The 14,193-nt window shown below is 36.1% G+C and overlaps 2 protein-coding genes across 10 annotated transcripts in view; one reads left to right on the plus strand and one right to left on the minus strand.

Annotated features, from left to right (window-relative positions):
• Positions 1-14,193, plus strand: part of Zmynd12 (zinc finger MYND-type containing 12) — a 183,740-nt gene that overhangs the window by 101,120 nt on the left and 68,427 nt on the right. The gene's annotated exons all lie outside the window — the stretch shown is intronic.
• Ccdc30 (coiled-coil domain containing 30) overlaps positions 1-14,193 on the minus strand; it is a 129,818-nt gene that overhangs the window by 89,400 nt on the left and 26,225 nt on the right. For 5 of the 7 annotated variants that reach the window (XM_063236355.1, XM_063236354.1, XM_063236357.1 and 2 more), the window contains exons 2-4: positions 14,122-14,193; positions 9,719-9,834; positions 7,159-7,257 (exon numbers count right to left, since the gene is read on the minus strand). Coding sequence is in view for 4 of the 7 variants with exons in the window: in XM_063236356.1 (XP_063092426.1) it covers positions 7,159-7,257; positions 9,719-9,834; positions 14,122-14,193 (287 nt within the window). In the remaining 3 variants the exon portion in view is untranslated. The remainder of the gene's footprint in view (positions 1-7,158; positions 7,258-9,718; positions 9,835-14,121) is intronic. The other 2 variants (XM_063236359.1, XM_063236358.1) reach the window with 1 other exon arrangement.

A 14,193-nucleotide genomic window follows, 5' to 3' on the forward strand; every position in this document is an offset into this window, starting at 1 on the left:
CACCAAGACCCTTGGTTTTAAATTGCGGGGTGCAACTTGCTTTTACCTAAGTGGTTCTGATGGATTTCTCTCTCCTGGATTTGATCTCTAATTGTATTTCTTTACCTATTAAAGTCTGTCTTTCCAACCTATCCACAAATACTGGTCTAGTTGCCCCTATTACTCTCTAGTTCTCTGTCACATAGAGCATTGTTTTCTCATATTTGATTTTCAGTCCATGTACTCTTTTTCATGTTAATTATATTTCCTAAAAATAGTATCTCAGTGGACCCTACCTCCTGATCTATTCTATGTGTGGTTCTTTTTATTAATTTAGTGTATCAAGGCCATCTATATTAGAGATTATAACCAACCTTCTCTGCCTCATTTCTGTCATGCTCTTCTTTTGCCATCAGTTGTCTGCTGATCTTCTTTCTTCTGTTTTCTGCTCCATTCACTGTGGCCTCTCTGCACTGTTCCTGGAATCCTAGTACTTTTCTCTCTCTCTCTAGAATGCCTTACAGCATTCTCTGTAGAGTTGGATTGGTGGTTGTGAATTTCCCAAGTTTCTCTTTGTCTTGGAAGCATCTTGTTTCCCCATTAATTTCTAGAGACAGTTTAGCAGGGTATATCAATCTGGGCTGGAGGTTAGTTTCTTTCAGGGCTTGGAATATTTCACTCCAGGCTCTTCTTGACTTTATGATTTGTGTTGAGAAGTCTGCTATGATTCTGATGGGCCTTCCTTTATAGGTGATCTGTTTCTTGATTCTAACAGCTTTTAATATTCTGTTCTTATATTGAATTTCTGAGATCTTGATTATTATATGCCTGGGTGTGGCTTTGTTTTGGTTGTAGGTGACTGGAGTTCTGTATGCCTCATATATCTGAATATCATTTCCTTTTCCTATGTTTGGGAAGTTTTCCTTAATTATTTCTGTGAATAGCCTTTGTAGTTCCTTTGTTTATCCCCCTGCTTCTTCATTCACATTCTTTATTGTCAAGTTATAGATCCTTTTGTCATCCTCTAGCCTTTGTATTGTTACTACATGTTTCCTTATTATTTTAAAAAAGTTTTTCCTTTCATAATCCCACATTGCAAAACTGTCCTCCAGTTTGGATAATCTATCCCTAGTTTCTTTCAAGCAGTTTTGCCAGCTTTTCATAGAGTTTTTAATTTCCTGGTAATCTCTTTGAATCTGCTTCTTGCATTCTATATTTTCTTTGTATCCTTCATCAAATGGTTCTCTCCTTTGTTTGAGTTCCTCCATTGTTCCATCTGTATCTTCTTGAGGGCTGCTTAGCATGTCTTTTATTAATCTTCCTATATCTTGCTTTACTTAGCTAAATATTTCCCTTTTGAACTCGTCTATGAGATCCTAAAGATATTTCTTTATATCCTTTGGTGCTGTGTTATTGCATGTTTGCTGTCCTCATTCTCCTTTGTATTCACCTGTCCTGGGTTAATGTGTTCAGGGTTGGGACCTGGGAACTTCTTCTCATTGCTTCCTCTTCCCACCTTTTTTGTTTCTTCTAGGAGGCCCCAGTTTCTTTTTTTGTTGGTTACAATTCTTCTGAAGCATGCTGGTTAGATGACCCTTCCCACTGCAGTCAAAAGTTCAATATTTGAAATAAGGAATTAATTGAATGGTATTAAAAAACACCATTAAAAAAATCAATGAGCTTGAAGACATAATAATAGAAATAATCAACTTGAAAAAAGTGAGGAAAAACTAGGAAAAAATGAACATAGCCTTTGAGACAACACCAAGGGATCTAACACAAGTAGAATAGGAGTCACAGTGGTAAAGACTGAAAAAATTTGAAAAGAAATATGGCTAAATATTTTCCATACTTGATGAAAACTGTAAGCCCATGGGATCAAGATGCTCAAATATTCCTAGAGAAGATAAGTATCAAGAAATAAAGGTGAATTAAATCAACTGATAAAAATAGTTAGGGGGTTGGACTTGGAAATGCCAGAGAACGAACAAGTAATATTTACAGAAAAGCAAAAATAATGTCTTGTTATAAACTATGACAGGAGGAAGACATAGGCAGGATATTTCTAAAGTACTACAAAAATGTTCCTCTAGAGGACCCTGGGAAACCAATCAAGCAGCTTGCCTCCCTGGTAAGTGGCTGTGGTGTGGCAGGCTGGAGCAGTCCCAGGAGGAGAACCACCAGTGTCTTCTGAGATCTGCACCACGTTGGAACTTAGGACGCTGGGAAACCAAACAATCAGCCTGCCTCCCTGTTAAGCAATAGTGAGCCTACTAGTGCACGGGCTTAGAGTCAAACATCCCACTTCCCCTGCCCCCCTTTAGCAAGTGGGAATCAGAGATCTGAGCATCTCTTGGGAGGTTGACCATATGGAATATAGCAAATAAGGGGGATTTCCTTCTACCATCTTTTTGAAGGCAAATATTTCTACTACTGTTTTACTTTATTCTGATTAATGGTACTGTTCTATTCAAATTCTATTTTTATAATTTCTATAACATTCTGTACTTCATTTTATTTTGCTATACATGATTGAAAGAACAACTATTGTGACGATAATGACATATACTATGATACGTATTGCTGTTATCCTGGTAATCTGCTGTGAAGTTCAATTTCACCACACTGTCTCAGTTGGCTTTGTTCTGTCTTGTTCTGTTGTATTTTACTACCGTCAAAATAAAAAAAAAATGTTTCTCTAAAACTTTATGTCAAGTGAAAATATTCTTCAAAAATTAAGGCAAGGGGAAGATAACAGAAATACAAGAAATCTGTTTCCTCACCTACACAACAATTCCACTGGTGGAATCTGAAACAGCTACATCTGCTGAATGGTTGTAACTTCTAGAAAAAGGGTTTTGATGTTAAATTGCTAAAATTTCAGTTAACTCTTGGTGAAGCAACTATACCCTACCCCCCAGTCCTGTAGCAGGCAGTAGGAAGCAGTTCCTGAGCAGTTCAGGGTGAGCAGCAAAGACCCTGGTCCTTCTGATATTGGGGATCTGTGCGCACTGATGGTTGGATGCTGCTTCTGCTCATGTACGTACAGACTCAGAGATGGGCAGACATTGTTTCTACACCTCTACCCATCGCTGCAAGTTCCTTCCTCCCCAGGTGTTCAGGGAATTTAAAAGATCAGTGCTCTTTTTCTCATTCATTTCTATATTTTTCCCTTTTTGGAAACTAGATGCTGAAGACTGGCACATTCGAAATGCAACTGTATTTACAGAGAAAACTAGAAAATCTCTACATATGCCAAGGAAAAGGCACTTGCTTAGAAAAAAACTGTGGAGATCTTAAGTTTATACTGCAGGTTAATCTTACTACAATGATAAACTACTAAGCAGGGAAAGCAGCAGCAGCAGCAGCAAAGCCTAGAGAAGGCAGAGCATCTGATTTCCTGAGTCACTATATTATGATTCAAATGTCCAACTTTCAACGATAACAACCCAAAGGTCATAAGGCATAAAAAGAAGCATGAAAGTGTGCCTCATCCAGAAGAAAAAGAAACAGAAACTGACACTGAAAAAGATCAGAAGCAAGTCTGCTACATAAAGACTTTAAAATGACTGTTTTTAAAAGATGCTTAATGAGCAAAAGGAGATGCAAAGACAGTCAAGAAAATTATGTGTGAACACAACAGAAATATCAATAAAGAGATAGAAAAGAAACAAAAATTCTACAGCAGGAAACTCTAACAACTGAAATTCACTTTAGGAATTCAAAGGCAATTTGAGCAGGCCGAAGAAAGACTTAGTAAACTTGAAGATGAGGCTATGAAAATTGAGTCTGGGGAGCAAAAAGAAAGACAGTTATCAGAAATAAGCAGGCCTTAATAAGCATTACCAAGCACAACACAGACCCCCTTATCTGAACCGTATTGTTCTACTCTTGGCCCTCCAAAATTCCATATTTCTTCTACCAATGTCTTCACGACAATATAAGCATTTTGTATCAAGCACTTCAAAACTCTTCCAGCAAGTACAGCATTAGGCAATTCAAAAGCCAGTTCCATATTTTTAGATATTTACTTTTAGGTGCCAAAATCTATATTTGTTTCCTAGGGTTATTTAGCAAAATCTGCAATCTGGGTGGGTTAAAACAACAGAAATTTATTCTTTCACAGTTCTGAAGGTTAGAAATCTAAAATCAAAGTATTAACAGAGCTAGGGCAAAGAGAGACTCTAGCAGAATCCCAACTTGCCTCCTCTAGCTTCTGGTAGTTGCTGTCAGTGATTTCCCAGGCTGATAGCAACGCTACTCCAATCTCTGCCTTGTCAGCTTATGGCGCCGTGTTCACCCCCACATGTGTCTATCTCTACCTGGAATTTCTTCTTGTTATAATTGTGCCACTCATACTGGGTTAGGGTCCATATTAATGACTTCATTTTAACTGGATTACAACTGCCCTATTGTAAAGAGGGTTACATTCACAGGTTCTAGGAGTTAAGACTTCAACGTATTTTGGGAGAGACACAATTCAGTTCATAAAGGAAACCAATATGTAGAAGATATAAAGGCTTTGTGAAACTCAACAGCAAAAAGGCAAATACCTTCACCTAAAATAGACAAATGATTTGAAGGACATTTTCTAAAGAAGAAATACAGGTAGCCAATAAGCATGAAAATAAAAATCATGCAGAAATACTACTTCATACCCACCATGATAGTTAAAATAAAAATATGGATAGTAGACTGAGTGCAGTGTCACATGCTTGTAAACTGAGCACTCGGGAATATGAGGCAAGAGGATCTCAGGTTCGAGTTCACCTGGGCATCTTAGTGAGATATTGTCTCAAAATTTAACATATATACGTATATGCTCTGTGTGTGTGTGTGTGTGTGTGTGTGTGTGTGTGTAGGATTAGGGATGCAGCTTCAGTGGTAGAATGTTCCTGGGAGCTTGATCCCCAATATCACAAAAATATATTTATCAATAATAACAGAGAAGATGTGGAGAAACTAAAACCCTCATATACTGCTAATGGGAATATAAAATGGTACATTTGCATCTGAAAACATGACAATTTCTCAAATGTTAAATGCTGAGTTGATACATAACTCAGTGATTTCTTTTCTAAATATGTTCCCAGAGAAATGAAAATATATGTCCCCCAAAATTTGGAAATGAATATTCAAGCAGCATTATTCACAATAGCCACAAATGGAAACCATCAAACATTCAGCTGATAAACAGATAAACAAAATGTAGTATATATCTGTACAGTGAAATAGCATTCAGCTATCAGAGGGTTAAAGTGCTGGTTCATGCCGTAGTGTTGATGAACCTTGAAAACCTACCAAGTGAAAGAAGCTGCACACAGAAGCCTGCATTTTTCTCCAGTGCTGGGAATCAAACCTAGGACCTTATACATGCTAGGCAATGATACACCCCTGAGCTAACCTCAGCCCCCAAAAGGTTGCATTTTAAAATGATTACCATTTATATAAAAATGTACCAGATAAGCAAATTCATAGAGGCTGGAAACAACTCAGTGGTTGCCAGGGGCTGGAGGGAGAGGACATAAGAAATGACTAACCTAGTGGGTGTTCTTCTTGGAGTAGTGAAAATGTTCCGGAATTAGTTACGAATAATAGTTTCATAATGTTGTAAATATACTAAAAACCCACTGAATTGTATACCTAAAAGGTTATGTAAATTTTATGGTGCATTAATTTCAATTTTTTTTTTGGCAGTACTGGGGATCAAGCCCAGGGTTTTGCACCTCCTAGGCAAGTGTTCCATTACTGAACTAGCTCCAGCCCAGTATATTTTAGTTTTTAAAAGGAACAAATTTAATTAAACATGGATAAGATCTGTGTACTACAAATCACAAAACGCTGGTGAGGTAAACTAAAGAAGAGTGAAATGAATCAAAAGATATACCACATTTATAGACTTGCGGACTTTGAGTCCAATATTTGAATGTAAATTCACTCTTAAATTGGCCTGAAGATTACTATACAATAAAAATCCTAGTAGGTGTTCATGTAAAAGGTGACAAGCTGACTCTAATATATATATGGAATACAAGACAACTTTGGAAAGGAAAACTCCCCCAAAATTGGGGCTGTTATGCCTTTTAATTTCAAGACTTATAATAAAAGCTATATAGCATATGAGTATCCTAAGAATAAACGTATACATTAATGGAACAGAATAGTCTAGAAGTAGATTTAGTGTAAAGGTGCCAATGTAACTAAATAAGGAAATAACTGTCTTTTCAACAGTGGTTCAGCAACAGCTGGATATACATTTGGAAATAAATGAGATTTAATTTTTATCTCATAGCATATACAACTCTTACTTGCAATAAGTCATATCTAAATACATAAACTACAACTATAAAATCTTTAGAAGAAAGCATAAGAAATATATTTTATGCACTTAAGGTAGACAAAGATTATACAGATGGCCATTTTGTGTCCTATCATAAAATTATTTTAAAAACACCAATTAATTAAATTTTTTAAACTTTTACTCTTAATAAACTCTGTTAAGAAAATGAAAATGCATTGTGGAGGCTGAGACAAAATAAAGAATGGCTGCAAATCAATGTAAAAACCACAAATAAAACCCTGAAGAATGAGTACAAGGTTTGAGCAAATGTCTCACAAAAGGACACCTACAAATGGTCAATGATGAGCACATAAAATATACCCATTGTCATTAGACACCCTCATAAAAGGCAATTAAAACCACGATGAATTACTACCATGTATCTATTAGGTGCACATTGGCACTTCAATCTGTCTTAAGTACAACTGCTTTGCTTAGCTCTTCAAACTCTGGTCATGAAGAAATAGATGACGTACCCACAGGAGCCTATACCCTATTAACTGTCTACAACACTGACTCGGGTTCAATATGGTTCCAACAACCCACCCAACACCCTACCATTGGTGGATTCTATAAACAGCTTTCCTTGGTGATTTAAAATGCTCCTCTTTGTTGTATCATTATATGATAGGTTTTTGTCTTCTAAAGAACAATCTACAACATTTTAAAAATTAATTGTTCTCTGTGGGGAAGAAATGACGCCTATGTTCCAATTTCCTTTTCCACTCTATTTGGCTGAAAATCCCAGTAAGTGTTTAGCACCAATTGCTCTAATTTACTCTGTAGAAATGAAACTCGTTTAGAAATTACAACTCAGAAAATGCAGAACTTCAAAATACCTGTACTCTCTGTTCAGCACCCACGGTTTTTTCAGGGGAGTGGTTTCCAAGTTGCTTATTCTTTGGAGACTGGCACAATTCTGCTTTAAGTTTTTCAACCTTAAATACAAAAGTAAACACCTTTTAGGCTTTTCAATTTTTAACTACATTTTTGCTTTGTTTTAAAAAATATGTAAGTAATCCTTGAATATCTTCTCCTTGTAAAATTTCAGCACCACCCAGATAGAGGCTATATGTAGGTAATACGTTCACAATGCTTCTTCCTTTCCAGAAGTAGTACTGCTCAGGACATGCCCTTTTTGCCCCTTTTCATGTGTACGCACACTTCTTTAAACATTTCAATGTATTTGTAGGCATTAGGTACATAATTTACAAAGACTAGGGTAACTTGAAAATCTTCCTGTTTATTTATTCTTTTTTTTTTTTTTTTTTTTTTTTTTTGAGACAGGGTCTTGCTATGCAGTTCAGGCTGGCCTTGAGCTCACTTTGTAGCCCAGGCTGGTCTCGAACTCGCAACGATCCTCCTGCCTCAGCCTCCCGAGTGCTGGGATTAGAGGTGTGAGCTACCACACCCGGCTCTATTATTCATTCTTTTTAAAATTGTATTTTTCATTGTTGAAAAATGCACATAACACAAATTGTAGCAGGTTAAACATTATTAAGTGTATATAGTTCAGTGACAGTAAGCAGACGTACAGGGCCGTACAACCGTCCCTCCCCAGAACTCTCTTCATCTTGCATTGAAACTCTCTACCCATTAAATGACACTCACCATTACTCCCTCCTTCGGCCCCTGGTGACCACCAGCTACTCTGTGACTTTCACTACTCAAAGTACCTCATACAAACAGAACCACATATTATTTGTAACTTAACTATATTTAACCATACTCTCTTCAAGATTTACCCATGTAGAACTATAAACCAGAATTTTCTTCTATTGTAAGACTGAATAATGTTCTGCTATATATATGTACCACATTTTTGTTTGGATACTTGAGTTACTTCTACTTTTTATTTTTTAGTACTGAGGATTAAACTCAAGGCCTTCACACTGAGCTACATTTTGATTACCTTTTATTTTGGCACTAGAGACAAGGTCTTGCTAGGTTCTTAAGTTGCCCAAGCTATGCTCAAATTTAAGATCCTCCTGACTCAGCCTCCCAAAGTACTGTATTTACTGGCATGCATCACCACATCAAATAGGTTTCTCCTTTTGGGTGCTGTGAATAATGTGGGTGGCTATGACATGTTTGGGTTCCTGCTTCAGTTTCTTATGTGTATATATCCAGAAGTGAAATTGTAAGATCACGTATAATTCTTGGTTTAATTGTTAAATCTTCCATACTGTTTTCCATTATGACTACAGTAGTGTACATTTCCACCAGCAATGGATGAGAGTTCTAACTAGTCTATATTCTCATCAACATGTGTTACCTTCTGTTATTTTAATAATGATTAGCCCAGTGGGTATTTACTCATTTTCCAAAAAAAATTTCTGCAGTGCCTCATGTTACACAAGGCCAATATTGTGCTTGACATTAGCAATAGGATTGTGAGATGATTATAAACTAAAATTTAAAAGACATAAACAAAATTTGTAAAATTTAAAAAACAAATCACCTAGAAGAAATAGTTTAAAAAGAGTTTAAGGACTTACTGTCAATAATTTCAAACATATCCAAACAATAGTCATATTTTGTATTCGTAAATTAGTTAATTTGTAATAAGCTTACTAAAAAGAGATTCTCAATTCATGTGATAACAATAATGTTACTGTTTAGCATACATAGTTAAAAATTTGAAAATATAAACACCAAGAGCCTGAACCTAGGACAAATTATAGCATGGTATCTATCAGAGACACTATAACCATAGTATCAGTTCTCCCTCAGGTTGAATTTAGATGATGCGTATCTGTTATTCAAGCTGCTGTCATTCTATACACAATAAATACATTCCAAGAACTAACTTAAATTTGCTGTGACAGTTTATGGAGATTGTCAGACTGGCTGAATTCAGGGACCAGAAAATTAGCAAAGCACACTGCTGGGCGTATCTGTGGGAGTGTCTAGAGATTACTGGCATGTAGGTCAGCAAATCAAGTGGGAAGGACCACCCTGCTATAGATGACATCATCCAACTGGCTTGTAGCCCGGATGCAAAGAACAGGAAGAAGAAAGGAGTTCACTTTTATTATCCTAAGTTCTATTTTGTTTGAATCGTTTGTGTTTTGCTACTGCTATTGCCTGTGGACATCAGACTCCAGTTTTTCTAAGGTTTTTCAACACATATGCATAACAGCAGCTGTCCAGGGAGTTTCCAGGACTTCAGTGTGAGATTGGCCTTCCAGCCTTAAGCCCTCTTGTTCTGAGGCTTCCAGATTCTTGGACTGAGCAGCCGAATTCCTGGCATGCAGACGGTCATTGTGGACTGTCTCATCTCTCGTCCTGTAAGTGTATATAATAAACTTTCATGCCTAATTATATGCATTTCTTTAGTCATTTCTTTACTTTCCCATTGATTGTGTCTGTGTGGAGAACCCTAACCCATACACTTACCATTTCTCCAAGCATTTTTTTTTCTGAGTCAAGTGATCGGACCCGACTTCTTAAAGCCAAAATTTCCTCATTCAGTCTTTGATTATGTTCTTTTGCTTTCTGTAGGTCAATTTTATCTAAAACAGAGGCAAGACACAGTTTGCTAGTCTGAATTAAAGTTTTAGTTTGGGAGGCATACATTTTAAAAACCTATGGAGTGCCATTTCCAGCCCTCTCCTGAGTTTTGCCATGTCTGCTTATGTGGCTTCTCCTAGGAAAGCCACTGACTCTCAGGTTCAGTCTTGGCACAGTCTACCAACCTACTGAGGCAGAACAGAATGTTTTTTATTTCTCACGCTGGACTAATGAATTAGACTTCTTGAGTGCAGCTTATCTAGCAATAGAAACTTCTAGGACTTGGACTTTTCAAACAAACGAACTTACCTTCTAAAAGTTAAGTGACTGAGAAAATCATCTAGTTTCCCTTCAGTCCTATCTTTTACACATCTGAGAAACTTCTAGACACCGGCCCTCATCAAGGTGGGCTCCAAGGAGGACGGAAGTGGTGAGCTCAGGGCAGTGAATGGTCAGATTTTCCAAGTTAAATAAAGATCCTTTAAATCCATCTCTCTGCCTCTTCTCTCCATATAAAATAGGGGTCCACTTTCACTTAACACCTCAGTTAAGGCCTGTTAAGATGAACACTCATCAAGGTTTCAGTAATACAAACTTTCTGCCTGTAACTCTCCTGTTTCTTAGCCATTTTTGTTATATTTCTTTTTTCTCTCACTGCTTTTTAGTCACTTTTGCTTTCTTTCTTTATTGCTTATTTCATTTTTATCGTGTATTAATTTTTCTTTATTTTTATTTTACTTCTCCCTTGCTTGACTCTATTTCGTCTCCTAAGATTTTTTTTTAATTTGAGGAATATTTAAAACACTAGCAATCATTTACAATCTACTTCTTTAGAAAATACACACTCAGTATACATATATACATGACACACACACACCAACACACAAACAGTAGGATTTTACCTTCCTGTGCAACATTTTAAGAAGCTGAATGCTATCCAATACTATCTGCAATTTAACCACTTGTGATTGTCATTGTCACAGATCAATCACTATAAAGCTTTTATTCTCCACTTCATATCTGGAACTATTTTTTTAGTTATGGTATATTTTACATAAAATATAACATATATCTGTAGTGTGCAGTTCAGTTAACTTTTACAATTTTTTGTATCTATGAACTTCATCCAAAAAAGCAAGCAGCACATTTACATTATGTCAGATATTTCCCGCCTGTCTCATCCACTGTTTTCTAGTCCTCTTTATCATTACTACTACTGTTTGACTTCTGTCTCCCCAGATTAGTTTTGCTTATTCTTGACTGTCACACAGATGGAATCATAATCTATATATGACTTGTACCTAATTTCTTTCACTCAACATAAACTTCTTGAAGTTTCTCCAAAGTTTGTATCATTACTTTGTTTCTTTTTGCTGGTGAGTAACATTAAATTTTCTGGCAAAATTTGTTTTCTGTTCTCCCATTACATTCTGGATTCTCCTGCCCGGTGTGCCATACTTGTGTCACTTTTTCTCTATCTATCAGTATTTTGATTTGTTGCAAATATTTTGTTAACAATGCTGAAATAATTATCCTTGTTATCAGTCTTTAAGTACTTACAATATTATTTATAAAACCCAAATCCCACACTTCTCAGGACCAGTAGACAATAGGAAACAGGGAAACAAATCTTTTGCAAATGGGAAGAGGGGTAAGAGATGCAGGATGGGAGTGGGAGGGAGGGGAAGGGGACACAAAAAGAATTAAGATGTATTATCTACCTACACCACTCCCCATGATAAGTGTAATCATTATGTATTGCAAACATATTTATAAAAATAAAAATTAAAAATTCTTAGGGCCCAAAACCAAACAAAAGGTTCAGAAACAGGATAGCTGGGTCAGAGGAATTTATGCATTTATTGGGGGGGAGGTACCAGGGATCAAACTCATGACTTCACACTTGCCAGGCAGGCGCTTGTGCCACCGAGCTATATTCTCAGCCTTGATAAATCTTTAAATATGTTATACTGCCAAGTTAATCTTAAAAAATTGTACAAAGATACATTCTTACAACTGTGTATGACGCTGCTCATTTCTGCATACTGAGTACTACCAGCATGTTTAATCTTCACAAATTTTAAAAGTACATTGGAACAATGGAATAATTGGAGTAAGTATAGCTTTACTGATCATAAATGAATTATAGACTCCGGGCAGCAGCTACTTACAAGGCACGTGAAATTACCCTAGCATCACCACAATTCTGCTGCAAACACCAGCTCAGAGCGAGCCTGTGTACACAATCTCAGACAGGAAAGCCTACTCAACATTGTTCCATACATACTCAATCTATCTTACAACTTGGTTTTTTCACTTGGTAATATATCAGACGTCTACACATGTGAGTGCCTTAGCTCTGTCATTCTTAGTACTCACTGCAAGGTGTTTGTGCAGTCACTTATTTAACCAGTCCGTTCTTCTTAAGCATATTCTGTCTGACTACCCAACAAGTTACTTCTTATTACCAGTAACTTTCTGAGTACATCTGTGTTCATTAAGGATACTGACATGTCTAACTGGCTTGGTACCAAAGTAATGCTGGTCACTTAAAAGGTTAGAAATTACTCCCTTTAATTTTCTGTGAGGATTTATGTAAAATTAGTGTTATTTATTCCTTATATATATATTAGAATTAATTAATGGAGCCATTTGAGCCTAGAATTTTCTTTGTGGGAATATTTTAAACTATAAATTCAATTTATTTAATGGTCTTAGGGCTACTTGTTCTTGAATGAAACTTAGTAGTTTGCTTTGCAAAGAACATGCCTATGTCATTTGGGCTATCAAACTCACTGGCATAAAATTATTCATAGTATTTCCTTATTATCTCTTTAGCCTTTAAAATGTTTTCTTTCATTAACCTTAACAAAAGTTAATTTGTACTTTGGTCATGGTCAGCCTAGTTAGGAGTTTATCAGTGGCGCTGACCTTTCTGAAAAACTGGTGCTTAGTTCCACTGATTTGCTCTGTTCCCTACTTTTAGTTTCATTTGAGTTACCACCTATGTTAATATCTCCTTTCGTCTGGTTGTTTTAGATTTTTTGATCTCTTGGGTTTTTGTGATATTAAATTTAAATTATTTTGTATCCTTTTAAAATTTCTAGTATAAATATAAAGTACAATAAGAGCCTCCCATACTGAATTAGCTGTGTTTTTACAAAGTTTTTTTGTTGTTGTTGAGACAGGATCTCGCTGTGCAGCTCAGGCTGGCCTTGAGCTCACTTTGTAGCCCAGGCTGGTCTTGAACTTGCAACGATCCTCCTGCCTCAGCCTCCCAGGTATGAGCCACCAAGCCCAGCCACAAAGTTTGAAAATGCTATGTTTTCATTTTATTCATTTCAAAAATATGCTCTGATTATCTCTTGCAATTTTTTCCTCTAAGGACTGGGACTATTAAGTATATTGTTTAATTTTTCAATAATTGAGGATTTTTGAAATAAATTTATGTAACTGATTTTTAGTTTAATTCCATTATTATGAAAGACGTAATTTGTGTGTTCTCAGAGTTCCCACAGAGATTTTCTTTATTGGCTCATGTGGTTTCTCTTGGTGAAGTTTCCACAGCTACATGAAAAGATTGTATATTCTGATGCAGTTTTCTATAAATATCCACTAGGTCACGCTGGTTGGTGGTATTTTTAGGTTTCCTATATCTTTATTGCTTTCTGATTCCTTGGTGATCAGTTACTAGGAAAGCAGTGTTCATTTTATAATCATATTCACATACTTTTCAAAAGGAAGCTATAATTAATTTTAGAATTACATAAAATTAGTAAATGTACTTTATAATTGTTACCATTAAAATGGTCAGATTTTGTTATAAGGTTGATAGCTGGTGTCAATTTTAGATAGCCAGGCTAACGTCAGGTTAACTAATGCACCACTGATTCTAAAACTGTTGGCTTCCTCATGAACAAACATGTGAAATGTTAAATGCATTATAAGGTGTGTTGGTCTGGGATCCCAGTAAAATATGCGTGATTTGGTTAGACAGAAGGTTTCAGACACCAGCTGTGATATCTAATGTACCTCTTGGCTGATACACTTAACCTTGCCATGACTCTGTTTCCTTACCTACAAATGAGAATAATAATCACTATTTGGAATTGTTACAGATAATATAGGTAAGTGTGGGCATTTAGTAGGCAGTAAGTGGTGGCAGGAGTGATACAATAGTAGCAGTAGCAACACGAGTAGTAGTATTTATTATTTTAATTATTAATTTTATTTAGAAATAGTTAATACATATTACGTAATGTATTATTACATCTTTTGGGATGACTCACCATTTTCTTTCAGTTTTCTTAGATTTTCTTTCAGTCTCCCAATTTCTAGTTGAGCTTTCTCAAGTGCAGAAT

The sequence above is a fragment of the Cavia porcellus genome, unplaced genomic scaffold (assembly GCF_034190915.1).
Source record: "Cavia porcellus strain 051 isolate PalLab524CR breed Dunkin Hartley unplaced genomic scaffold, mCavPor4.1 scaffold_25, whole genome shotgun sequence".
NCBI classification, from domain to species: domain Eukaryota; kingdom Metazoa; phylum Chordata; class Mammalia; order Rodentia; family Caviidae; genus Cavia; species Cavia porcellus.